Source organism: Alternaria arbusti (assembly GCF_024043155.1).
Source record: "Alternaria arbusti strain BMP 1465 chromosome Unknown scaffold_4, whole genome shotgun sequence".
NCBI lineage: Eukaryota > Fungi > Ascomycota > Dothideomycetes > Pleosporales > Pleosporaceae > Alternaria > Alternaria arbusti.
This window is the reverse complement of record NW_026249944.1, coordinates 1,536,415-1,562,823: the sequence shown is the minus strand read 5'-3', so window position 1 is coordinate 1,562,823 and position 26,409 is coordinate 1,536,415. Positions and strand designations below refer to the sequence as shown.

The 26,409-nt window shown below is 54.1% G+C and overlaps 9 protein-coding genes across 9 annotated transcripts; 4 read left to right on the top strand and 5 right to left on the bottom strand.

Moving 5' to 3' along the window:
• Nucleotides 1-81: 81 nt before the first annotated feature.
• Nucleotides 82-2,062, bottom strand: J4E86_004173 (uncharacterized protein; the record flags this gene model as incomplete). Its single annotated transcript, XM_051444717.1, has 4 exons — nucleotides 82-591; nucleotides 646-1,137; nucleotides 1,192-1,865; nucleotides 1,945-2,062. The coding sequence occupies 4 exons, from the start codon at nucleotides 2,060-2,062 to the stop codon at nucleotides 82-84; spliced, it is 1,794 nt and encodes a 597-aa protein (XP_051304342.1).
• Nucleotides 2,063-6,138: 4,076 nt separating this feature from the next.
• On the bottom strand, nucleotides 6,139-7,608 carry FAH12 (Oleate hydroxylase fah12; the record flags this gene model as incomplete). Its single annotated transcript, XM_051444716.1, has 1 exon — nucleotides 6,139-7,608. One exon carries the CDS (start codon nucleotides 7,606-7,608, stop codon nucleotides 6,139-6,141), a length of 1,470 nt encoding a protein of 489 aa, XP_051304341.1.
• A 3,723-nt stretch (nucleotides 7,609-11,331) lies between these two features.
• Nucleotides 11,332-13,253, top strand: J4E86_004171 (uncharacterized protein; the record flags this gene model as incomplete). The annotated part of the gene is made up of 3 exons (XM_051444715.1): nucleotides 11,332-11,577; nucleotides 11,967-12,087; nucleotides 12,142-13,253. 3 exons carry the CDS (start codon nucleotides 11,332-11,334, stop codon nucleotides 13,251-13,253), a joined length of 1,479 nt encoding a protein of 492 aa, XP_051304340.1.
• A 358-nt stretch (nucleotides 13,254-13,611) lies between these two features.
• On the bottom strand, nucleotides 13,612-15,095 carry J4E86_004170 (uncharacterized protein; the record flags this gene model as incomplete). The annotated part of the gene is made up of 2 exons (XM_051444714.1): nucleotides 13,612-14,500; nucleotides 14,584-15,095. The coding sequence occupies 2 exons, from the start codon at nucleotides 15,093-15,095 to the stop codon at nucleotides 13,612-13,614; spliced, it is 1,401 nt and encodes a 466-aa protein (XP_051304339.1).
• A 611-nt stretch (nucleotides 15,096-15,706) lies between these two features.
• On the top strand, nucleotides 15,707-17,597 carry ADE17 (bifunctional phosphoribosylaminoimidazolecarboxamide formyltransferase/IMP cyclohydrolase; the record flags this gene model as incomplete). The annotated part of the gene is made up of 3 exons (XM_051444713.1): nucleotides 15,707-15,725; nucleotides 15,777-17,114; nucleotides 17,164-17,597. 3 exons carry the CDS (start codon nucleotides 15,707-15,709, stop codon nucleotides 17,595-17,597), a joined length of 1,791 nt encoding a protein of 596 aa, XP_051304338.1.
• A 510-nt stretch (nucleotides 17,598-18,107) lies between these two features.
• Nucleotides 18,108-18,631, bottom strand: J4E86_004168 (uncharacterized protein; the record flags this gene model as incomplete). The annotated part of the gene is made up of 2 exons (XM_051444712.1): nucleotides 18,108-18,542; nucleotides 18,590-18,631. 2 exons carry the CDS (start codon nucleotides 18,629-18,631, stop codon nucleotides 18,108-18,110), a joined length of 477 nt encoding a protein of 158 aa, XP_051304337.1.
• Nucleotides 18,632-18,968: 337 nt separating this feature from the next.
• J4E86_004167 (uncharacterized protein) lies at nucleotides 18,969-20,202 on the top strand (the record flags this gene model as incomplete). The annotated part of the gene is made up of 2 exons (XM_051444711.1): nucleotides 18,969-19,023; nucleotides 19,052-20,202. 2 exons carry the CDS (start codon nucleotides 18,969-18,971, stop codon nucleotides 20,200-20,202), a joined length of 1,206 nt encoding a protein of 401 aa, XP_051304336.1.
• Nucleotides 20,203-20,774: 572 nt separating this feature from the next.
• Nucleotides 20,775-22,385, bottom strand: J4E86_004166 (uncharacterized protein; the record flags this gene model as incomplete). The annotated part of the gene is made up of 4 exons (XM_051444710.1): nucleotides 20,775-21,518; nucleotides 21,565-22,153; nucleotides 22,205-22,287; nucleotides 22,335-22,385. 4 exons carry the CDS (start codon nucleotides 22,383-22,385, stop codon nucleotides 20,775-20,777), a joined length of 1,467 nt encoding a protein of 488 aa, XP_051304335.1.
• Nucleotides 22,386-22,800: 415 nt separating this feature from the next.
• On the top strand, nucleotides 22,801-24,664 carry J4E86_004165 (uncharacterized protein; the record flags this gene model as incomplete). Its single annotated transcript, XM_051444709.1, has 7 exons — nucleotides 22,801-22,893; nucleotides 22,940-23,011; nucleotides 23,063-23,195; nucleotides 23,245-23,349; nucleotides 23,396-23,719; nucleotides 23,779-23,995; nucleotides 24,043-24,664. 7 exons carry the CDS (start codon nucleotides 22,801-22,803, stop codon nucleotides 24,662-24,664), a joined length of 1,566 nt encoding a protein of 521 aa, XP_051304334.1.
• Nucleotides 24,665-26,409: the final 1,745 nt, after the last annotated feature.

Here is a 26,409-nt window from a genome sequence, read left to right as displayed (position 1 = left end):
AATACCGTCGCTAAATGCCACCAATGTGTTCGACTTGAACACACAGACTTGAACATAGGAAAAAGATCGACCATCAATTCCCTACTCTTCATCTCCAACCTTGGTCTTGTTTTGCTCATCATGGAAGCGAATCGTCCTTCCAGGAATGACTCTCTCAGCCGGGTCTGGCGCCTCGCCATTCTCACCACCAGCCTTCACACCTCCTTTGGGCGCCGCACCCTCCCCGTCCGAGACCAAGGCGTTGACACTGGCCATCGGTACTGGTGGCTGACTAGCTGAGCGGCTCGTGCTAGGTGCCCTTGATGTAGCCCTTGATGTACTCGCCGAGCTAGTCCCCGAACTGATTATAGACCTGCCGATGCGCACGACGCGGTTTGGCAGCGAGTCGCCACCGTTGCGCGACCAGCCTGGACGGCGGCGAACACGCGCTTCGGCATCGGTGATGGTCTGGTCATTTCCCTCGATGTGGAAAGCTGGACCGGTGTCCTCGGGGGAGTTAGAGCCTGTGCGGGCAAAGGACAAAGCTGTGCTGAGGGTGCGAGGGATGAAGAAGCCGACTTTTCCGAGAGGAATGGACAGACCGTGAACGACCTGGTTGACATTAGAAAACAAGGTTCTCAGATTACGGAAGACGAGTGTACTTACAACTGAGCAGATTACCAAGAACCAAATAACCACGTTCATGACTTCCATCAGGTATGCAGCATCTTCCCTGACTTCGCCATCGACTTGAATCTTGGCGAGAAACTCGAGACTGATGTAGAGGTAGAAAATGGCGCTCACACCGATGGGACCGAAGAAGCCCACGAAGAGTGCTTGTCGCTTTTGCTCAATCTGATGAATCTGTTTGTGCATAGCGAAGATGATGGGCAGACGGCGGAACAGCAGTACGAGTATACCCAAGGGAATGAGCCGATAGATGGGAATGACGGGCGAGTGTGCGAAGAGGCGCCACGGGCAGACAGCGCCGAACCAGATGAAGATGGATACGTTCAAGAGCATATCGATGGTAGGCTGGAATGAGTCGTCCATCGTTTCGAGGCGGAACCAGTCATCCCAGGTAAATGTGTTCCCTGCGATGAAACAGGCAAGCACGTCGTCGCTACCAATCATACCGCATGTGCCAACAATGAAGAGCTAATTCTGCGGTCAGTGACTCTCACATCATCAAGATTCTCATGAGAAACTTACAGCCAAAGTGATTGCAAACACCAAGAAACTCTCGCGGTCCACGTATTTCCGCTCTTCAGCCCAATGCAGTAATTCCTTCGCAATCCAACCCACGGCAGCTCCGTAAACCACACTGAGTATGATTGTGTAGCCCCAAGTTTCACCGAACCACAGGCCTACTGCAACTCTAGTGCTGTTGTCCGAGCCCTGACCTCCATGGCCAATATGCTCGATAAGGTAGAGCGGTAGAAATAAGAACGGGTACCCAAGGCCATCATTGGCTCCCGATTCAGCCACGATAATCTTCTGCAACTCCTTCGGAATGTTTGCATCCGCAAACTTTCCCTTAACGATGGAGTTGGACAATACAGGATCCGTGGGTGTGACGCAAGCGCCTACGGCCAGGGCATGCAGGAAGCTGATGTGCGGGACCATAGCGAAGACAAGCAGACTGGTCACGATCCACATGAACGTCATGCCCGGGCCGAGTAGTAAAGCTAAGCTCTTCCATTCTGTCTTCAGATATTTTGAGGGAAGCTGCACACCTGCGAGGACAAGTTGGACACCCAGCACCAGGCGCGTAAAGTACAGGGTAATAGTATCCAGCACTTCGACATCGTTGAGAGCGTATTCTTCTGGTTTGATCCAATTCGTCGCATGTGGAGAAAAGATGAGTCCAGCGATAAGTGATATTACTAAACACACGCAGATTAGCTATGCGCTCTTCTTTGCCCAAGATTCCCATGGTCCAGACCCAGGCGGTCAGCAACTTACAGGCTTCACTAAGATAATAATGCTCTTTCATCAAGTAGCTGACGAGGCCGAAAAGCGTAATGAACCCTCCCAATGTCGCACAGACAATGTTGAAGTTGTTGACCGCCAAGGTAGGCATGGCTGGCCACCGAACCCTGAACGGACCCTCAAAATCCGGCGAACGGCTATGTCGGCTTCTTCGATGGCTCTGCTAAACTCTCGGCGAAGCTTGACGGCAAAGCTTAACAAATATCTTCTCCTGCTTCACGAGGTTGTGAGAGACGACTAAAGCGACTGCAACCCTCTCTTTCTTGTGCAAAGTGGTGTTCGCCTTTTATGTAGAGTTGTTCGGTCGATCCGTGGGGTAAATGTTAGCGTTTCGGTGATACTTGGGCGGTCTGCGATCACAAGACACAACGACACCAAAAGCTTGGTGGTGATGGCAAGAGGCTTGGTCTGCACAAGAAAGCAACAGGTGGTAATATAAGTGGAAAATGTGGGGAGTGGTTGGCATCTTGAAGAGATCGCGACGAAGGCGAACGTGGGTCGCACACGCGTAGCGCCTTGGCTGACGGCTTGTACAAGGCTGTGTGAAGGCTTGGTATTTTGGAATTAAATACCTCAACCTTTACAGACATGCCACGGGACTGGATTTTTGAACAACCTGGCGCGGGTACCGCTTCGATTCTCTACTTATCGCGGATCACGTGCCGAAATCGAGAAAACGTGTCACAATGCTTATTTACAATCCCAATAAAGCCCAATATTCAACCATGACCAAATGCACATCTAAACGTTCGCTGCTGCTGCTACCTGAGGACCATAGCCGACTTGTGGGTATGGCTCACCAGGTGCCATGAAGTTTGTCTTGGGGTTCTTCTGGGCCTTGGCTGCCGAGCAACGGGCCATGGTTGGCGAGCTGTGTTATGGTCAGTAGATGTGACAAAGTGGGCGAGTAACGTGGAAATGACTTACTTTCTCGAGATGGCATCTGTGAAGAAGAAGTTCTCAATGGGGTTCTTAAGCGCTTGACCAGTTGCTTGTGCGCCCTGGTTCTGGTCTACAAGCTGAACCTTGCTCAAGCTAGGTAGCGATGCGGGTTCAACAAGGTCGTATCTCCTGAGGGCAGGTGAGATCTCTTCCATGCGGTCACGCAGGGCCTCAACATCGTCGTAAGGCAGCTCGGCGCCAAAGTACTCTGATGCCGCTCGGACGATCTTCCAGTCCTCTCTTGAAGCGCCGGGAAGGCCAACAGCAGCACGGGTCATTTGTACACGACCCTCGGTGTTGACGTATGTGACCGACTTCTCGGTGTATGCGGCACCAGGCAAGACGACATCGGCGAGCTGTGCGCCGCGGTCGCCGTGGTGACCTTGGTAGACGACAAAGGCGTCCTTGGGGATGTCGGCTTCGTTAACCTCATCCGCGCCCATAAGCCAGACAAACTTGGGCTTGGTTTGGGCGACCTCAGACGAGGGAACGGTGAAGCCAACCTCGTAGGCACCAGTTCGGGAAGCTGTTCGCTGCAAGATGTTGTAGCCGTTCCACTCCTCGGTGTGGAACTTGTCCTTGTTCTTCTCGACAAAAGATCCAACCTGCTCGTAAATCGACTTGGCGTCAACGTGCTCAGTGACACCACTACCGACGATAATCATGGGCTTCTTGGCCGAAGCCAACTTCTTTCCGAACTCCCCAGAAAGAGCGCTCTTGAGGTCGTTGGCGTTGCTTCCGAGCTTCTCGTACTCGAATGTGCTCTCAAAGTCCTCACCAACGTAGCCAATCTCAAGGTCTGTCCTCAACCACTGCTTCCTGATGCGAGCGTTAAGAACGGCAGCCTCCCATCGGGGGTTGGAGCCAATGAGGAGAATGTAGTCGGCATCCTCAACACCATAGATCCTGGAGTTGAAGGAGTAGTTCGACTTGACATCGATTCCGTGAGCGATGGGTTCGCTGCCACCGGGCTGGTCAAGAGCCAGGTTGTCTGAGCCGAGTCTGTTGGCAAGATCCTTCATGGCAACCAGCGCCTCAGTCTCGACGAGGTGGCCAGCCACAACCTTGAATTCGTTGCCCTTGGGTGCGATCTTCTTGTATGCGTTGCCAATCTCGACCAGCGCCTGCTCCCAGGTGGCGGGCTGGAATTGATCGTCAACGCGGACTAGTGGGTTGACGAGGCGCTGTGTGCTGAGAGCGTCGCAGGCGAAGCGGGTCTTGTCGTTGATCCATTCCTCGTTGATGTCATCGTTGAGTCGCGGGATGACCCTCATGACCTGGATACCACGGGCGTCGATGCGAATGTTTGAGCCAAGTCCATCAAGAACGTCGATGGACTCAGTCTTGTATAGTTCCCATGGGCGGGCCTTGAACGCGTACGGCTTCGAAGTAAGGGCACCGACGGGGCAGAGATCGATAACGTTTCCGGAGAGTTCGGTATCAAGGGCAGTCTCGAGGTATGTGCCGATTTCCAAGTCGTTGCCACGGCCGAAAGAGCCAAACTCAGGAGCACCAGCGATGTCGTTGGAGAAACGGACGCAACGAGTGCAGTGGATGCACCTGTTCATGGAGGTCTGCTATCTGTAAGCCATTTTCTTGGGACCAGACACTGTAGAATCCTACCTTGACCAATGGGCCAACGTTCTTGTCCTCCACCGCACGCTTTCCTTCAAGCTCGTGGAAGCGGCCGCGGTCGGCACCGTATCGCATGGACTGATCCTGGAGATCGCACTCGCCTCCCTGGTCGCAAATGGGGCAGTCCAGAGGGTGGTTGGCGAGCAGGAACTCCATGATGCCCTCACGCGCCTTGTGGACGAGAGGCGAGTCCGTCTTGACGACCATGCCGGGCTGTACAGGCCATGCGCAAGAGGCGACTGGCTTAGGAGCCCGCTCCACTTCGACCAAGCACATACGGCAACTTCCAGCAATCATCAACTTCTCGTGGTAGCAGTATCGCGGGATGGTAACTCCGGCCTTGTCGCAGGCCTGGATGAGGGACGAGCCGGCTGTTGGGGCGCATTAGAACCGTGTGGGCAGTCACGAGGGGGTGTGTTCTGGCTTCGTACCTTCGATTGATACCTTCTCTCCATCTGACACGGGCGTTAGCATACCTCGCCGCCCGCAATGGGGAGTGGCACAAACCGATAGTGAGCTCAACGTCTGCTGGGCGGCGGGCCGAGGCACTCAAGGCCCGGCTGCCATTGAGGGCTGCGCGGAAGGCAGGCCTCCGCAGCGACCGGATCATCTGTTGCCGCAGCATTGTGAGGCTCTGAAAGATGGCGATGGACTTGTGGCTGCGGAGCTCCAACTGACGTTCACGATGGCATCGCTCAGGCTTGGCGACTGAATAATCCAGCCGTGATTGGCCAGTGCGCCGCTCGCGCCTGCCACAAAATTCTCGCCGGCCGCCCTCCGACCTTCTCTTCTTCACTCATTTCGGGCACAATTTATTGTAGGAAAGTTTGGCACTCCACCTAGCTATCCTCTATTACGTGCCCAAGAGCACGACTCACCGTGCGAGGTAGCTGGAGCAGACGAGGTTTTCTGATGATATCTTGTTCCTTACCAACGTCGCTACATTTTGACTGAAGAAGAAGCTTTGCTTGTGTGTGGTGGAGCTTGAGATGGCTCAACGCTCCATGATAGGTGGCGATGAAACTGTACATGCTTTCCACGCTGGCCCACGGCGCGTTGCTCTCGATGAGTTACAACATGGTGGCCACCACTCTTGCCATCATGCCTATGCCGGGGCGGTGTGCGTGTAGTAGAGGTTTTTTTCCGAGCTTGAACCCTGCGGGTATTCGTGAGGCAACATTTGCAAGCAGCCGGGATAACAAGGCGGCAACGGCTTTGATGCAAGAAGTCTATCTGACGCGTGTGGAGGGCCGGTCAGGCTTTCGTACGTGTACCTAGGTATGCGGCTCTGCCAACGTCACGTTTACGCCGGGTCACCGCGGACATCGTGTGCGGGGAAACTCGAGCTACCCATCTCACTTCTTCACAATCACGACTGCATGGTGGTTTCTTCTGATTGAAAAGCTTTTGAAATTGTTTGATCCCTCAAGGGCCTGCGACAAAAGATCTACACTACACCGAAATCATACTTTGACTGGTCTTTCTAGTCTAATGTGCGCCGCAAGAAGTAAAGTTTGCAGCCTCATCGGGCGACTCCCGAACGCCGTGGCAGAATAGTCCGCTCTAAAAAATAAGATTCGTAATCATCGCTTACTCGTTGTCACTCTCAGGGCCAACCTCCATCTTCGTAGCCTTCTTAGCTCCGGGAGCATCGATCTTCTGCGGTGGCACACCGAGGCCGTTGTGGTTGCGGAAGAATAGAACACCCTTGCCCTCGCCCTCAGCACCGACGCTGGGCTCGACCCACTGGCACCAGCGTGCACTCTTGTACAGAGCCTTCAAGAAACCGATGGGACCATCCTTTGTGTCAGAGCGGTAGTGCCTGCCCATGATGGGCTTGATGGCCTCGGTGGCCTCGTCGGCGTGGTAGAAGGGAATGGTGGAGATGTAGTGGTGGAGGACGTGGGTCTCGACGATGCCGTGAAGGAGGGTGCGTCCGATGAAGCCAAACTCGCGGTCGATGGTAGCAGCGGCACCACGAGTGTAGGTCCAGGTGGTGGCATCGTAGTGGGGCAGGGTGGGGTCGGTGTGTTGCAGGAAGGTGATCATGACGAGCCAGTGGTTGACCCACAGGTAGGGGATGATGTACCAGACGAAGAGGTTGTTGAAGCCGTAGCTCTTGCCAATGAAGGTGAGAGCAGCGATGACAAGAGCGATACCGAGGTCGCTGAGCAGGATGAGGTGCTCGTCGCGTTTCTCGTACAGGGGGCTGGAGGGGTTGAAGTGGTTGACACCGCTGAACAGGCCGTTCTTCTTGCCCTTACCCTTGCCCTCGATCTGACGCTCGTGGTTGTTGTGGCCGGTGACGTTGGCCATGAGATACATGGGCCATCCACCGAGCTGCTGGCCGATGGTGTGGAGCAGGGTGTAGATGGGAGTCTCGTCAGCCAGCTCGGAGATCTCGTGGATCGCCTTGCCGACACGGGTGGCGTAGACCTCACGGGTCTTGGGGACGAAGACCATGTCGCGCTCCATGTGGCCGGTGGCCTTGTGGTGCTTGCCGTGGGAGATCTTCCAGGAGAAGTAGGGAACGAGGAGGAGAGAGTGGCAGACCCAGCCGACAGTGTCGTTGAGCACCTTGGAGGGCGAGAAGGCCTGGTGGCCGCACTCGTGGGCAAGGATCCACAGACCAGTGCCGAAGAAGCCCTGGAGGACAGTGTATAGGGCCCAGAGACCAGCGCGGAGGGGCATGTTGGGGACCGTCTCGGGAGTCACGTAGTTGTGGAACACGTAGAAGGTAGCGGCGAGCGAGGCGAGGTCGCGGGCGACGTAGCCCAGACCACGGATGGCAGAGCGCTCGAAGCAGTGCTTGGGGATGGCATCGCGCAGCTGCTTGATGGTGTAGTCGGGGATCTCGAACTCGTTGCCGTAGGTGTCGAGGAGCTTGCCGGTAGCCTTCTTAGAGTGCTGGGGCTGCTCGTCCATCGAGGACAGCGACGTGTTGGAGGCTGAGCCAGCTGGCGAGTCGAAGGGTGAAGCCGAGACTGAGTTGGCAGTCGAATCGGCCGTCATGTTCCTCTTCAGCACTGGCTGCTGAGCGCGGGCAGTCGAGGTTGCCATGGTGGGAGAAGTTGTGGTGTGGTGGTGGAGGGGAACGAGGGTTGGGGGTGGGGAGCAAGCCTGAGCAGTTGCAGCACCAGAGGGCTATCAACTGTTGAGATGCAGGGCAGGCTGCGAATTGGTGAGTGTGCCGGGACTGGCAGGTGGATGAATGTCTGTACGACTTTCAGAGAGTGAGAGAGATTGGGTGAAGAAGGGCGCTGTGTGTGCGGGACAGGTGGGAATTTAAACCAGGGCCCTCAGGGCGGTGTCGATGAATTTCTGGGTATGCGCCAGGGTAGGAATGGGCAGGTCGACGAGCCAGGGGCGTTCGAGAAGCCGTTTCGCTTCGATAATCAGACAGGTCCGGCTCCATCAACTAGCACGCTTTCTCTCTACACCTTGTGCATCTCTCTCCACTCGGCAAAAATTACTTTCACCATTGCCCTCCCTCGCCACCGCACTGGACACGGACAGCTCTGTCCTGGTCGAGAGGCGTGGTACACGGTGCCATCTCCACCGGCATGCGTGTCCAGCACTGCATTCTCTAGCTCCCTCCCGCAACAAGCCAGTCTACATGGGGCCCTGAATTTTCAGCAGATCGCTCTCATCCGCTGGCTTGGCGCGTCGCTAGGCACGAGTATGGCAAGCAGACCGCTTGTTTGTGCCCATCACCACCCGCACTCCAGCGCCTCGCCTAGAGTCGTCGCCCGCAGGTACCAGGTGGATATCTGCCGGGCTTGAATTGGTGGCGATTGTCTGAGTTGGCGCCGAATGAAACCCGCTACACTACTGGGTGTGTAGGCTACTATGTCCTACCACGAGCAAAAGCAATGCGCACTCTACGGAGGCCCGCAATGGCTCGAAAACGTTGTGGGCGCACATCGCAAAAAGTCGGAATGCCTCCCACGGATGGTGCAGGCCTCGCTGCAGGGTCTGGGCTAGCGCGCCAGGCACCATTCAACCAGATTGATTCGCCGCAGACCCCGCCGAGGTTCAGCCTTCGCCCTTCGAACGCGTCTCCACACGTGGAGGGGTCCTTTGGGCCACGTCTCGAGCTCCCATCACATCTGCCATCGCTACCAGAGGCCTTTTCATGGCGTGGCACCGCATGACGGGCTCCTCGACGCTTATCTACTGCGGCTGTTCAACGGTCGGCTTACATACTTTGTCGGTCCCAACAAACTATACATCGTCATCTCACATCTAGCGACTGCCCCGTACATGTCCAGGTGCATCGCTTGGCGCTCTCGGTTACGCTAGTCTATCTTATCTTTGCTAGCAGAATCTCGCAAGCCATACCACAACGGTCCTCGAACCACGTCGAATTGGCGTCTAGCGCAGTACTCCTCTTACACCTGTATCACGATACTCAGAACACATTGCACTCGCTATGCTTTGCTCGCGTTCAAGGTCTCTTGCTGAGACTCACCTCCGTTCGGGCCGTTGTAGCAGGACGTCTCACATCTTTCGCCCCAAACACACTCTAATGATGTCAACTTTCTTCTTCTCATCACGCATTTCTTTACAGACTAATCCGGTTCTGGAACTGCGTTCAGCCTTCTCTCGGCCATCTTCGATAAGTGTGGTCGCGCTGTAGCGACTAGCACCTACGTACTCGGGACTTTCACATGCCAACCCCACTACCCCATCACCACCGGCAAGTGGATCACGGAGAATATTGAGCGGAGGATCGCCCCTAAAACACGTTCAACGGCTTTATCGGGCCCCTCAGATCGATCCTGGGACTTGCAACCTTGATCTTGGCGCATACTAGCAAGCGACGAGCTTCAATGGCGATTTCCACATGTTACAAACGTTTTGCTGGGGCGGCGATGATCTCAAATGCACCGGGCAGGTCTCGTGCTGGAAATCGATCACTCTAGTCGCAGACCCTAAAGGGGTTTTCACGTGTCTCCGAGGTACTCGTCACAATTGGCCACTTACCGCATACGTGGACCTTGAGTGTGGCACTGGGTTCACGATCAACACAACACATGCTATAGTGAAGCACGCCACCCTAGGAAAAACTTGAACACCCTGGAGCCTACGTTTACGTTGGGTCACCCACTTTTCAGGTTTTTGTCTTGATGTAGCCCGCAGGCCTGTTCAGGTTTTTTTCTTGTATGAGGTGGAAGCACCATTGTTTATCAGTGTTCATTCCTGGCTTTGGGCGTCCTCCTTATACTTCCAAGTGCTGACGAGAAATAGCGGCACACGACTTGCTTCAGCACAATCAAACATGCGGAGATTATGCCTAGATTTGCCTCGGCCAACGTCCAGAGGCCTCGCTCTATAAAATCCCAGGTTTCGTCTCGTTGGTTGCGCACGCTATTAGTAACGGCTGTAGCACGTAGTATGGACGTTATTGTTACACTAATGATACTGTCAGTGCATGTTCAGCATATGGTGATGCACACGCAAGATAGCTGTCTATACAAGCAATACTTACAACCCGCCGAGCAAGAATATGCTGTATAGGAGAATCATCTCTTGGGATTTGAGCCGTAGTCCCGAGATTTCCCGGATGGGCAGTGCCAATACGATCACATCTGTCGTAATATTGATCGCGGCGTTTGCGACCCAAAATTCCGAGCTGTCGATGCAGTTTCCTTCGATATCCTTATCCCAGGATCGCTGGATTGGGACGCATTGGAAGATAGTCGCGAAAACAGTGGCAATCCCAGACGCGACAACGATGGAAAGCGCGCAATAATACATCCAACGGAAGTGGCGTGAGATGAGCATGCTTGAACTGAAAATGCGCTTGTACAACAGGATAACGGAGATTTTGTTCAGGCACATCACGACTTTGTATGGTGTCTGCGCGAACCAGAAAAACTTGAGGCACGTCCGCAACTCTTCGATCGAAAGATCAGCCTTGTGTTTGCCATAGCCGTACCCAACAGATATATGAACAAAGGCCGACATCGATATGGAGAATAGCTAATACGTCTTAGTCAGAACACCAGCGAGCATACACTGGACTTACCAAAGACGCTACGATCGCGTAGTCGTCAGCGCGTAATGCCACATCTCCTCGAAGTCGAACGACAATTCTGGCAACGACCGTGAGGCCAGCGACAATGATCATTACAAGAGATGTCAAGTACAGCTTCCATCCTTGGTTGGCTTCACCATCTAATGGGAAACCCATATTGAACGTCATCTCGTATGGAAGTCCGTATCGCTCGACAAATTGCTCTGTGCGAAAGACACAACTAAGTCGAAGCCTCGAGCGGACAAGGTCATTATCTGAATGCTTTGTTCTCATCCTTCGGTCTGCAACCAAATGCTTGTGCCGTGGAGCCCACTTTGCCTTTTCACGTCTCTATGTCATGGACCCAACTTCACTGGCTGTAACAACAGCTCATATCGCTATCAGTGGAGAGACATTATCGAATGTGGTGATCTTCGGGTCGGGTGAACCGATCAGTGTTCCTCCGACCCCGGGAAACACATAAGCGACAATCCTTCACGCGTCGGCCTCCCGTTTGAGGAAAGGCGTCAAGGAACCTTGTATGCGGCGTAGTTGTACGAGCTGTCCTGCAGGGTAGTTCGGACATAAGGACATCGAAGGCATTTCCAACTATATTCGCGCACGGCAGCAATCGAATCTAAGGTTGCGACCAGCGTTCTTATTGCCTCCTGCATCTCAAAGAGCACACAATCCTACGGACACCAATTTTCAGCCGCACCTCTCTGTCGACAATCGCTGCTCTTGTAAGGAGTGATTAGATCAAGATGCATAGTCTTGTAACCCTATCATTGTGGCTATGTGCCATTGAGTTGTCTCTGGCTGCGCCGAAGACATTCTCCTACGAGCACGCGAAGACGGAGAACGGGCAGATCACAGGCCATCGTTCACCCAAAGTCAACGGGGTCTGGGAGTATCTGGGCATCCCATTTGCGCAGCCACCACTTGGTGCTTTACGATTCGCTGCGCCTCAGAAATACAAAGGCCAGGATGATTATATTGCTGCCAATTTTGTAAGCATTTATTTGGCGTTACCAGCCCATAGGATGCAAATGTGTTGACGATCAGAACAGGGATAGTAGGCGTCTGGTATTGATGCCGCATGTATTATTAGGCTGATGTTATGCACAGTGGCTGCCCACAACAACCTCCTAGCTGGCCCGAATTTCCTGGATTTACTCCTCAAGCATTGACTGTCCTTGACTCCGGTACGAAATCCCAGAAACAGAGGGCATATCAGTGCAAGACGCCGTAGCGACAGCTCGCGAGTTCGTGCATCTTGACACACACGAAGTACCCTATACTCTATCTATAACTGTGCTAACCGTTCCAAGTACGTTACCATTGATATGCAACACTACCCACACCTGCCAATAGGTACTGATTTGAACCCTTATTTCAGTTTGCTGGTGGTGCTGGAATGCCCACAAGTGAGGACTGTCTTACCTTGAACATCTGGTCGAAGCCAAGCATTAAGTCTGCTAAGGCGAAGAAACCTGTCTATGTTTTCTTTCATGGAGGACGTAGGTCATCATTTGTCCTCCCATCCCCAACGTCCACTTGTCTTACTTGAACAGGCTTCGCTGGTGGCTATACCAACACGCCCTTTGCCAATGGCCAATACCTCGCAAACAACGAGGACATCGTCGTCGTTTCAGTCAACTACCGCCTCAATGTCTTTGGCTTCCCTGGTGCCCCTGATGCAGAAACCAACCTAGGATTGCGGGACCAGCGTCTCGCAGTGGAATGGCTCCAGAAGAACATCGCAGCATTTGGCGGAGACGCGAAGAAAATCGTCATATCCGGTCAATCTTCCGGCGGTGCAGCTGTGGACTGGTGGTCCTATGCGTACAAGGAGAACCCTATCGTCCACGGTCTCATGTCCACATCAGGAAACGCATTCAGCTTCCCTATGAACACCCCAGAAAAGCAACGATCCAACTGGGTTGACATCGTCAACCTAGTAGGCTGCGGCTCATCAAACGACACACTATCCTGCATGCGCCGTCAAACCTGGGAAGTCCTGTCAGAAGCCGCAGCAAAGATCGCTCCCAGCCCAGGCGGCAGTCCCGTCCGTTCAACACCGCCTTTCTACCCCCTGGTCGACAACGAAACCATCTTCGCCGACTACCTCTCCCGCTCAGCAGCCGGCGACTTCGCTAAACTGCCTTATTTCCACGGCCACAACGACCACGAACAAAGCTACTATGTCATCCCAGCTTTTGCCCAAGGTAGAAATGTGACGAAGGCGCAGGGTGACCAGTTCCTCCTTGAGTCCTTCGTCTGCCCCGTTTCCCATGAAGCTAATGCACGCATCGATGCTGGTGTACCCACATGGGTCTACCGATACTACGGCGACTGGAACAATACCCGTCTGTATCCTACATCTGGTGCGTATCACGGGACTGAACTGAACATGATTTTCGGTGGCTCTGCGGATGCCAGTGGCCTCCCTCAAACGCAGGCACAGAAAGACACTGTCAGGCTTGTGCAGCGCGCTGTTGCGGCGTTTACTGAGGACCCGAAGGAAGGACTGACGAAGCTGGGCTGGCCGGTCTTTGATCCGGAGAAGAAGAGTTGGGGTGAGATTGCTGTTGGGAATCGAGCGGAGGTCTCGTTTGCGAGACCGGAGAAGTATGATGCGAAGTGCGAGGATGTTGTATTGGGGTCTTTACAGGGTATGTCGTAAGGGCAGGTAGGGACTGTGCTGTGCAAGCAAATCTCAGCAGATCTTCGCATGAGACCCTACGGCCTTGAAGCACGACGTTCCAATCTTCGGCCTGACCAGGCCCTTCATGAAGTCGTCATTGTATTGATGGGGTCACTACTGAATCGGAAAATAGCAACACTGGAGCAGACCAGCTCGTCCGCTAGTAGCTATCACGTACAGCATAGATGAACGAGAAGGATACGTCGATCTTAGGAGTGTTTATTCCGTTGCGCATATACAGATGTGGTATTCAAAGCCTGACATGGATTCACTGATGACAGTTCCAATGGCATCGTCGGAAGCTGCTCTTACCAGTAACCAGACTCAAGCACGAAGCCTACAATCGTGCTCTTAGCGATATAACATCCAACTTCCTCCAAGCCAAGAACGCAACCAAAGCCACAACACTGATCCGCCCAACAAGTGCCGTGGCAACCGCCCTCCTGACAAGCGGATAGTAGCCCTCCAACATGGAATTGACCGCAGCGCCTCTCGCCATCATCTTCGCTCTCCCGCTTTGTCCCCACCCTCTTCCTACACCCAAGCCAGCTATGCCGACCTCACCCGGCTTCTCTTCCTCCAAAGACCCAAGCGCTTCACTGCCAATACCTGGGAAGTCCTGGGTGGGCAGCCCTGTTGCATCCTGACTGTTCGTCGTTGTCACGCTCGACGCAGCTGTGCTCATTTCCAAAGACTTCTGCTTCCGGAACCGGTATGACATGGCCCACATGACGAACCTTACGTCCCAGTTGGTAAACGTAGGATACGTCCATAGTTCTAGTGCGTTGTGTGGAGGCATGTGTTCAAGGAAGTCGCTTACGACGCCCAATGTCAAACCCCATAGCAGCAATGGTGGTCTACGGTCCTTCGATCTTCCCTCGGGACCTGCCAATGCTTCTCTGATCGTATTTGTGATACTCTGTGGCGCTGCTTCGACGGGTATGAAGTCGGGGATGGTTGCGCAATGCGTCGAGTTGGCTGGTACGAGTTGTATGGCAGCAAACATCATCTTGCTCAGCATGGCTTGTAGGAACCAGCGCTTGATGCCCAGTTCAGACTTGGCGAGACGTGCCGAGACATCGGCGTATTCGTGTGTACGGAGGGCTGGGGAGAGAAGGGCGCGAATGGGGACCCAGTGTGAGGAGGCGACTTCGGTGGGCTGCAGGCGTTGCTGTGGGTAGGCGGGAGAGGTCAGGAGGTAGATGTACGGGCATAGTACCATGAGTCTGCTTGTGGTCAGCCTAGGTTTGAGATTAAAGTATCCATGATGCAATTCTAAGTTGTAGTGCTGTGGAGGGTGACGACGTACGGTACTTTGCCCCAGCTCGTTGTGACGATGCGCTGCGGTAGATTGCCGACAGCGATCGCATTGTCAGGGCTCAGATCGATGCCAACCTCTTCGAGCGCTTCTCTAGCTGCTGCTGCCTGGTCGTCCTCATCCTCTGGATCCCTCTTCCCACCTGGCAACGCAACATGTCCGTTCCACTTGTCACCGATTCGTGCGGCTCGCTTTATGAAGAGTAGCTCGGGGTCTCCGTGCTTGACCCATTCTTGTGAGAAGAAGGCGCTTAGTGACGACTCAAAGTCGAATTCGGAATGGGGCTGTGCGACAGATGATCGTCTGCGTCGAGGCGGCAAAGGGCTGTCGGAGCTGTCAGGCCAATGCGAGTAGTTTGGTTGTATACGAAGGATGAGGGCTACAGAGGCGCGTTTAGGTAGGTTTGGCGGACACGCGACATCAGGATAGGGGTTCGCGTTGAGCTCCAGCAGAATGGACTGGAGATGGCTGACGAGGTCTTCGGTACTACTATGCGTTGTCATGATGTCTACGGGATCTCAATGCGTTGGAAACGGAAGTACGCGTTTGAAGATGGATGGGTCGGGAGCCCCACGGCAAGTTGGAGAGGGTGGTGACTTGTCGCGGGTACTGATGTGCATGCAAGTGACACAAAAAAGAAACGCGCGCCGCGATGAGGTCTAAATGGCGGCGGATGTGATTCTTGAGAGATTCAGCGGCTGATATATGCGTATCGCAACGGAGAACCGAGGCGCGATAATTGATATGGCCGTGGCGATTGGCTGCATCGCTCAACTCTGCGTAGAGGAGCTGACGAGCGGTGAGTAGACGCCATGATCGGTACGACACATGAATATAGGGAGTTAGGCGATGCACAGCGGGAGCTACGTGTATATCCAAAGGATACGAGCCGTAGTCATCTGGAGTTTGCGTCTCGCAGTCGCGTAGCGGAGACGAGCTCTGGCCAATCGGGCTAAAGCCATGGAGGGGCAGGCAAATGAGGTCACTTGTGAGCCCCGCGACGCCAAAAAAACTCCACAGTGTGTCGTGCGCCATTGTTTTGTACCCCAGATCTCTCTGCTTCGATTGACTGCCTCTCTTCCATTGACGACTGAATATTCAAATCATAGTCAACATGGGAGGCCAAAAGACAGGTAAACACACGCTTCCAGTACCCATGGATTATTCCTAACTCTTTGCGACAGCGATTCTGTCAGTTTATGACAAGACCGGTCTTCTTGACCTGGCCAAGGGACTGCACGAATGCGGTGTCCGACTGCTGGCCTCGGGCGGCACGGCCAAGATGATCCGCCAGGCCAACTTCCCCGTAGAAGATGTCTCTGCCATCACCAAGGCGCCTGAGATGCTCGGTGGACGCGTCAAGACGCTCCACCCCGCCGTGCACGGAGGCATTCTCGCGCGCAACCTCGACTCGGACGACTCAGACCTCTCCGCCAACAGCATCGACAAGATCGACTTTGTCGTATGCAACCTGTACCCCTTCTCCGAGACCGTCGCGCGCATCAACGTTACCATCCCAGAGGCCGTAGAGGAGATCGATATCGGAGGTGTCACCCTACTTAGAGCCGCCGCGAAGAACCACGCACGCGTCACCATCATCAGCGACCCCAACGATTACCATGACCTCCTTACCGAACTCAAGAAGGACGGCGAGGTCTCAGAGAACAGCAGACAGCGCTACGCGTTGAAGGCTTTCGAGCAGACCTCGTCATACGACACCGCCATCTCCGAGTTCTTCAGGAAGAAGTACGCAGGCGACGGCGACCAGTTCCTTACCCTCCGATACGGCGCAAACCCCCACCAAAAGCCCGCGACCGTCTCGATGCCGGAAAAGTCTCTGCCTTTCAAGGTGCTCTGCGGCTCTCCCGGATACATCAACCTGCTCGATGCGCTCAACGCATGGCCTCTGGTGCAGGAGCTGACCAAGGCGCTCAACTACCCAGCTGCAGCCAGCTTCAAGCACGTTTCGCCTGCGGGCGCGGCTATCGGAGTCCCCCTCAGTGAGGTGGAGCGCAAGGTATACATGGTCGACGACATTGAGGGCATTGAGAAGTCGGGTTTGGCACAGGCCTACGCTAGGGCGCGTGGTGCTGACAGGATGTCAAGTTTCGGCGACATGATTGCCCTGTCCGCTGAGGTCGATGTCCAGACTGCGAAGATCATCAGCCGCGAGGTCTCCGACGGTGTCATTGCACCCGGCTACACCGCCGAAGCTCTGGACATCCTCAAGAAGAAGAAGGGTGGAAAGTACCTGGTCCTTCAGATGGACCCTGACTACGTCCCAGGCCCCGAGGAGACCAGGACCGTATTCGGCATCACCCTCAAGCAGCACCGCAATGACGCCAAGATCGTTCCTGCCGATACTTTCAACACCGTGATTGTGCCCAAGAACTCTGGAGCTCTTCCGGAGCCTGCCCAGCGCGACTTGACTGTCGCCACCATTGCGCTCAAGTACACCCAGTCCAACAGTGTTTGCTACGCCCTCAATGGCCAGATCGTCGGTCTCGGAGCTGGTCAGCAATGTAAGTTTGACAGATTCAGTATGGTGAGCAACCACTAATCCCTGTATAGCACGCATTCACTGCACTCGCCTGGCTGGTGACAAAGCCGACAACTGGTGGATGCGCTTCCACTCAAAGACGCTAAACCTCAAGTTCAAGAAGGGCACCAAGCGCCCCTCAAAATCCAACGCCATCGACCTCCTGTGCTCTGGTCTCGTCCCCGAGTCAGGCATCGAGCGCGACGATTTCGAGGCCAACTTCGAAGAGGTACCCCAGCCTTTCACCGCCGATGAGCGCAAGGAGTGGCTCTCCAAGATGGAGAGCGTCGCCGTCAGCTCCGATGCCTTCTTCCCCTTCATCGACAACGTCTTCAGGGCGCACCGAAGTGGTGCCAAGTACATTGCTGCGCCTACAGGAAGCCAGAATGATGGCGCCGTCTTCGAGACTGCTGAGAAGCTGGGCATCACCTTTGTTGAGCAGCACATCCGGTTGTTCCACCACTAATAAGTTGGTGTGAGAGATGAAGATGATACTTGCCGATGACTTTAACGTGCATTGAACTGGCGAGATGATCAGTCTAAATGAGATGAGATTACGATACCTTCAAAATGTGGATACTTCAACCTCCAACTCGACCATCAGTAAATTGTGATCTATTGAGTGGCACGGCCTACTCCTTGCCTTGAAAGGCCCTTCAGAGTGCTGCCATCCTGGTGCGCGGTGATCAGTCTCTCCGCGGGAGGAGCATGTGATAGCAAAGTGCTGAGCTCGACACAGCTGCAAGTATCACCATAGTGGTGCAGAACCGCGTGCTTCTTGAATATTCAACGTAATCCGTGTTGCCGCAACGGCAGACAGACTGGCGGCACTGCAACAGCTAGAAAGCGGTCGGACGGCTTTCGTGATGATATATCCTTGAGAAATCGGACGATGTATGCGACGTAGTGTGAGGTACCGATGTGACACGTACACGATCGCAGTCCTAAAAGCGCCTACTTCAGCCGCATTATAACCTCATCTGACCCTCCCTACGCCCGTTATCTTATCTTCAACCATCTTCATCAAAACATCTTTATCCTTGACCGCCTTTACCCTCTCCCCCTCCAGATCCTCCAACTGCCTCTCTAACTCCTTCATCCTATCCACCTGCTCCCTCTCGCTCCAGTTCAAACCCGGTAGATGCGCGATCAACCTCTCAATCTGCTGCTCCTTCAGCGTAATATCCTGTGCCATTTCTTTCAGATCTGCTTGAAACTGCTCTGGGGAGGGTTTGGGCGGGGCCGCGATTGGTTGTTGTGAGGGATCTTGGGCAATGCCTTGTTGTGTGTTCTCAGCGGCGTTTCGTGCTTCTAGTTGGGCAAAGGTTTCGAGGGGTTGTTGGCCTTCGGGGACGCTTGGTGGCGCGTTTTCGCGGATTTGACGGAGGGCGGCGGACATTTGGTTCAGGAGCTGGGTTTGTTAGGAGGAGGGGTCGTGTGTTGGTTGGAGGGTGGTACCATGTCCAGTTCATCTTGGATTTGGGTGAGGATGTCGCCCATGGTGGCAGGTGGATATGTTGTATGTGTGAAATCTTGTAGCTTCCAACGAGTAGATATGAAACTGGGGTTCCAAGCTGCAGGTTTGGCGTGCTTGATCTGAGTGTGTATGCTACAGACAAGTATCGCGTTCGAGTTGTAGAATGCGCCGGCTGGGCTAGCCTAGCGCGTCACCGCCATATCCAGGGCCCAAATTATACGCGAATGCTCTTTCCTCCAATTCACCCCACTCGACGCCCGACACCCACATCCACTCTAGGTCGCGTCAATTCTCGTGTAAATATGTCATATCCCAAGCGCTATCTCAGGATACCGTGATGCGACCTTCCCTCCGCCCACTATGGCTCCCACAAACCTCGTTCCTCGCACGGCTCCCCCGAACTACTCCGCTCCGCGTCCCACGCCGAATCGCGACCACTTCAGCGCGCAATGCTGCGCCAATTGATCTACCCAAACTGAGACTTTCGCCCGGCTCTCTGTATCACGATTCGCTTACTTCGTTCCTCGAATATGCGAAGGAAACCAATCTGAATTTGACCTCAACTCTCGCTATCGGTACTATCTATGAGTACATGTCGGCGCAGGCGCTCATGCGCCTAGGCTTCTCTCTCTTACGTATAGGCCGTATGGGGGATGCGGGCATAGACTTGATTGGACACTGGGTGCTGGGACCTCTCAGAGAACCCATGCCCGTCATCGTACAATGCAAGGCAAGGAGTAACAGTGTCAACCCGAAACATATCCGCGAACTCGAAGGATCCTTTCAGGGTGTACCACCGCATTGGCGCAACAAGGATGTCTTGGGGCTATTGGTAACAACAAAAAAAGCCACGACGGGGGTGATGAAAGCTATAGCGAACAGTTCGTGCCCTATGGGCTTCATACTCATATCGCGGGAGGGATTAGTGGAGCAATTTGTTTGGAACCGGGCGGCAACTGAGAGAGGGCTGCAAGGAGTAAGTGTCACGGTGAGGCATACCCCGCGGGCCTTACTGGAAGACCCTGAGGAGGGATTAGAAGAGGACACGAAGGTATCAAAGAAGAGTCAGGACAAGTTCAAAACTTCGGGAACGATGAAAGACATACAATTAACCTGGATGGGATCGCCCATCTTTCCAGACAGGGACAACCTCGACCAGGAAACCCTCAAGCTCATGCGCCAGATCCCAGCCAACATTGTGTATGTACCCGCCCCTGTCGTTGAAGTGGAAGAGCCACCAGAAGGGCGTTCCAAGGGTTCTGCAAAGGACAAGAAGAAGGCCACTCCAGTCGTTGCGCCCAAAATCGGTCGGCCCCTGAAAATGTTTTCCGAGAAAGCGCCTCGTCCACGCGGAGGCCAAATCTCAGGCGCCTTAAAGAAGCCTACCGAAGGTCATACCATGGGAAGGCCTCCAGGATCGAAGACTAAGCGTAGAGCGGGCGATGAGCCTGTGGTGATAGAGAAACCACCGAAGCCACCGAAGGACCCTCACCGTCATAAAAAGCTGAGGCAGCAGATACCCACCTGCCGTCCACGATTGGGAAGACCCCCTGGATCAAAGAACAAACCCAAGGTACCTGTTGATACTGGCTGAGGGGGGAAGACTCGCATTCTTTTTGGAGAATGTGGTCTATCGAATTCTCATTCGTCTTACCAGGGACACCCACACAAGCGCCGACTATGAGCGTCTTATTCAGTGCACATACGATTCCAATCACAGCTACGGGCTGTGCATATAGCCACGCGGAGCTGAGCGGGGCAATCGACAATAGCGCATGAACGAGGTGGGCGAGTCAGAACACACAGTCCGGCCAAATATGAGCATGATATGCCGAACATGGGAATTGCTCACACCTGCACTTTGTAGAAGATCAATGAGGGAAGATGCCCACACCCCAATCATGTGGACAATGGGGAGACATGGATTGGCGGCTACGCTCCCAAGATTCCCAGACATCACCACATGGCCATTTGAGGAGGATAACATGGATCGAGGAAACAAACAAAATACTTCATTAAGGTCAAAACGTGGGATGCTGTTCGTACTAAACTCGCGACACGTGGGCGGAGCGAAACCATACATAGTACTAGATAATAATACAATCCTAACACATGTTGTACAAAGACAAACTAAAGTATGCCGTGATCTAATCGTCTACTGTGCTATCAGTAGTCAAATCGATCTGGCAGCACGAGAGGAGCAACCAGTGTCCATGTGTAAATGCCGTAGCACACCCATGCGCTGATAATCTTTGCCCAACTGGCCCAGTACGTCCGGCCGACAGGAACGAAGCTACCGGATACATCCTTCTCGTCAAAGTTTGTAGTGAGGAGAGTGGCAACCCATGTTGTGCTGAGGAAGAAGATGATGTGGAAGAGGGTGTAGTTGTACTGCGTCGCGTTGCGCTCGTCATCGCGCGGGTTCTTCTTGCTGGAGGGCTCATCGTCTTCGTCCTCGCTGTCAGAGTCGTCGAGTGCAGAGGCGGGGAGAGAGCCAGACTCTACGGCGGCGCGTAGGGCAGCTTGGCGCATGTCGCGACGGGACTCGGGTTGCTGTGTGACCAGGCCATGTTCGTAGTCTTCGGTGCCAACCTGAGCGTAGCCGTTTCCGTGAGGATTGCCTTGGGCGCCCAGAGCGAGGCCGTATGTTGCTGCGCGGGTGGTGGTGTAGGCAACTGTGACAAATGTGACAATGGCGCCGATGATGATGGTCGCCTTACGAGTTCCACGGGCGCGAATGAGGGGGTTGCATTGATGGTCGTCGGGTTCCATGCCCACGGCAGACAGAGTGAGGTAAGTGCAGTAAACGGCTACGATGGCGGATTGGGCGAGACCAGCTCGGGGGTTTACGTCCTGTACTGCGGGGTGGATCGAGGCGACGGATGAAATCAGGAGCAGAATCAAGTTGATCTGACTGAGTTAGCTAGTTTCAGCATATGTCCAGAAGTCAACTTACGGTAATGGCTGCCTGGTTCATGCCGCATCCACTCTTTGCAAAGAAGATGTACATGACAATGGTCATGGCGATTGACGCTAGATACATGGACATGGCACTACCCACGAGCATGCCTGTCCAGACGCGCGACTCGGTGGTTTCGATCTTCTCCTGGCAGTACTCGGCCCAGTTGTGCGCCAGATCCACGAGCAGGATGAGACCGATGAGCAGGAACAGACACGCGCCGACCATGGCGAAGTAGTTGCCCCAGACGATGAAGAACGAGTTCGGAATGAAGAAGGTCAGGACAATCATGCCGATCCAGCCCATGATCTTGGGAGCCCAGAAGCCGTTCTGTATGGTGGCGCGACCGTCCTTGGAAGACCGTACTCCGATGAGCATAAGCGCCATGAGGACGTGGAAGAAACCGAGGGCGAAGTTGATGCGCTGCACTGCAACGTATCCGTAGCATTGTTCGCCGTGGCACTTGATGTCGACGTAATCCAGCGTGAGGTGGGCAAGCTTCTTCATGGCCCAGTCGGTGAGCATGATCCATGAGACAATCGAGTTGATGAGGAGGATGAGCGCGTATGCGATACGGGTGGCGATGCTGCGCGCAGTCAGTACCTCTGAATGTATCTATCATCGCTTGTGATGCTACCTGTTACCGCATTTTCCTCCGCAAGAGCCCATGACGGCGCTGCAAGTCGCGGCGCCACAGCAGGAGGCGGCAACGCTCCAAACCTGGCCATGTTAGCGGCGCGCAGTCGCGACGGAGCGTGTCAACGTACGGTGCCCATGGCGGGCATAGCCAGGAAGGGGACGGATAGTAATGCGCCCATGGTTGAGATGCCGTGAGTCGCCGGGGTGGTGTTGTGGAGAAGCTGGAGGCACGAGGATGAGGCCGGTGACGTTCCTGCGCATGCGCTTGTGTCGCGGCTCCTGCCGCCAAGTCACGCCTTGGCCATCTTATCTCCGATCAGCTGCAACGGCCATGCTTCACTTCGACTCTCCATTCACTCGACAAACATCCGTCTAGTGTCTTGGGGTTCGCCTGACTTCTTGTTTGCTTCGCACTATAGACTCCTTTCGCGTCCTTCATTCTTTGCTTGCTTCTTTTGCATATCTTTACCTGCGCTATTAGTTCCTCGGCTTAGCAAGTGCCGATATCAGTTCCAGTCCGCGATTGCGCAACTCGATATCTCCCGCACTCGATGATCAGCGCACTGCAATAACACCTCATTCACACTGACCAACATGGTCGCCGAAGAGCAGCCTCCCACCCACAAGAAGACGCGCATTATATCCGTCGTTGCTGCCACCGCAATCGCGCTTGCTTGTGGTACAAATGTACGTCTCCGTCATACATCTCGAGTGGGATGCTAACAGACCCCAGTATGCCTACTCAGCATGGGCACCGCAGTTCGCCGATAAGCTCCAACTCTCTGCGACCCAGAGTAATGTCGTCGTATGCCATCCTACGTACCTCCTGAACACGAATGTCGTCTGACAATGATAGGGAACGGCCGCCAACCTGGGCATGTATGCTTCTGGCATACCCATGGGCATCATAACGGATAGAAAGAGCCCGCGACTTGCTGCGATTATCGGCATGTTCGCGCTCTTTGTTGGCTACTATCCGATCAAGCTCGGTAGAATACCTAGTACCTGCTCGCCAGATTGTTGTCTAACTGTCGCCAGCATATGATGGAGGTCCAGGCTACATGAGCGTTGGCCTGATATCCTTGTGTTCCTTTTTCAGCGGTGTGGGCAGCTGTGCTGCCTTCCAGGCTGCCTTGAAGACGGGTAATACCCTCATCACCTCATGTTGGGTCTATGCTAACAATCACAGCGACACTCAACTGGCCTACTCATCGTGGATCGGCCACTGCTTGCCCATTGGCTGCTTTTGGATTGAGCGCCTTCTTCTACACTCTCATCGCCGGCATAGCATTCCCAGGTAATACCTCCGGGCTGCTCATGATGCTTTCTCTTGCAACCTCCCTACTCGTTCTGGTATCGATACCCTTCCTCATCGTCGTCGACCACAAAGCTGGCACCGGCTATGCTGTGCTACCCACCAGCGAACGTACGCGACGCAACTCCAATGTCCTCCACAATACGAGATCCAACGGCTCCAAGTACAAATCATCTGCTCTTCCACAGCAAGAAATTAGTAAGCGCTGCTTTCTTTCCACCCCTGTCTTCCCCTTGTCACCTGCCAACCACTTCTAGCAGCCGAAGAAGAACAGGACCGTCCCTCAACCGAGACCTCGTCACTTCTCTCGTCTGGCCCTGGCGACATCATCGACAATGACGACGATGCAGCAAGCAAAAAGTCGGCTCACTCATGTGTAGATATCACTGGTTTGGCACTTCTGAACAAACCGGAATTCTGGCAATTATGGGTGCTCATGGGTCTCCTATCTGGAGTTGGTTTGATGACAATCAAGTATGTATACTCCAGATATTCATCGTGGCCATCACTGACCAGTGCAGCAATATCGGTCACGACGTTCAGGCCCTCTGGAAACACTGGGACGACTCCGTCAAGAACGCCTTTGTCGCCGACCGTCAGCTATGGCATGTGTCCATAATCTCGCTCTGTTCCTTCTTAGGACGTTTATCTTCAGGCATTGGTTCCGATCTTATTGTTAAGCGACTACATCACTCACGCTTTTGGTGTGCTGCCATCTCTGCCACCATCTTTGCTTTGGCTCAAGTCGCCGCCATTCGTGTTGAGGATCCCCACTACCTGTGGGCTGTGTCCGGACTCTCCGGACTCGCGTATGGCGTTCTATTTGGTGTCTTCCCAGCGCTCGTGGTTGATGCGTTTGGTCCAGATGGCTTCGCCGTCAACTGGGGCTTCATGACTCTGGCACCCGTCGTCAGTGGAAACGTCTTCAATCTCTTTTACGGTGCGGTCTATGACTCCAACTCAGTAGTTGAGCCAGATGGTCAACGTGGATGTGAGCTGGGTCTCTCGTGTTACCGCACAGCGTACTATGTCACTCTCACATCGAGCATATTGGGCATCTTCGCTTGTTTCTGGGGTATCTACGGCGAGCATATACGCAAGAGGCGAGAGTTGGAGGAACACGATGGTCATAGAGATGCTTGATCTGATCTCGTAGTCTTGGAAAAGATTAGATTCAAGTGAAAATGCACATTCCTCGTGTCTGGTTCCACCTATCAGTAGACTAATGGCATCTAAAACTCCTGCGTTCCTTCCGTTGCACCTGGCCTCGATAGCCTCTGCTCTCGATCAGTCTATCCGTACATAGGCTATGGGCAGTCTCAAAGGCGCTCAAGAATTGTGTACAAACTTCGGTAGTCTTCGCACGGGCATATTTCATCATTACGAGCGATACATCAGTCTATCGAAGAGGAGACAAACGTTGCAAAGCACTGGGTTGCGAAACCACAAGATAACTGGAATTCACCCATTGTTGATTGGAACGCGTTGCAAGAATCGTGGATGAGACAAACGTTTATTCTTGGTTCTTCTACACACTGCTGCCAACCCTTACCGCAAATCGTCCGCGAACCCGAAGTCCAACACCAAAGCTCAGCCTGCCAGTTGTACCAAGAACACTGGCTCACCCGAAGACGAAACGAGCGTATGAGCGTCGGGACTGGGCTCGGTACCAGCGAAGGTAGAGGAAATGGGGACTCAGACGCGCGGCGCGTCGACTTTCGCGGACAAGTATTGCAGGTGAGCCGAGCAAACCGTGGTTCGGAACCGGATAAGAACGAAACGAGCTGTGAGAACCGCGGAACGAACCTGCACACATTTTTTTTCGTGTCAGCCTGCGTGTGAACCACACTTGACTGGTAGGGTGGTGAAAAAGCTGTGTGCAATGTAAAAAGCCCGCCTTCCCTATCCTTGCGTCCACTCTGCTGTAGTATCTAAGTTCTCGTCAGCAAGGGGAGGGGGTAAACATACCCACCATCCAACCTCTCCGCGCACCGCAGTGCGTTTTCGATTTTCAGCAATGTGGACTGGGACCACTGGGAAGGCCGACCCTACCTTTGCAATTTGCCCTTGTATCCTCCACCTCAGAACCCGAGCAACCCCAGCATGTATCTTCTGCTCAGTCGACGCATTGTTGTGGGTACTCGAGGACGCCGAGGAGGCAGGAGATAGGCGGTCGAGAGTGAAGAGGGTGGGTCTGCTGGGTTGAGAACGTCCGATGGAGCTGTTGAACTGGTGATGATGATTGCCTGCAAACGCAGCACTTCTGAAGTTCGATGAGAAGCGAGGGCGGTGGATGGTCGATCAAAAGAGGTTGAGGTAGACCAAGAAGGTAGACCAAGAAGGGTTGCAGGACTTCATAAGAGTAGGAAACAGGACGAGAGATGTGAAGAGTTGATTCGAAAGTGAGGTGGGAGAAAGATAGTGGGAGGAGGGGGGATGAGCTGTTTATAAAGACCTAGGTTTGGCTCTAATGACGATGCTCTTGCTGCGCTCGCAGTGTAAACAGACTCTGCACGTGTGCGTTGGGAAAGCGCAGGCACAAGAAGATGGAAGGTTGCAAGGTTGGGTAGGATGTGAGGGAGGAACGTTCCGACTCTACCATTTGGAAGGGCGTTCATTGACTCTATACTAGGTCCTGAATCATACATGTTTTTACACGCAACATTTGGAACGCCTCTAAAATCACACTGTCTATTTCTTCCGCTTGTCACGTATGTGATGGTTGTGAGCGGTCGGAATGGGCTGGTTCAGCGTTGCTGTGTGAAGATAGCAATTGCCCTTTCCATCAACATCACCCTGCGGGGGGGGGGGGGGGGGGGGGGGGGGGGGGGGGGGGGGGGGGGGGGGGGGGGGGGGGGGGGGGGGGGGGGGGGGGGGGGGGGGGGGCT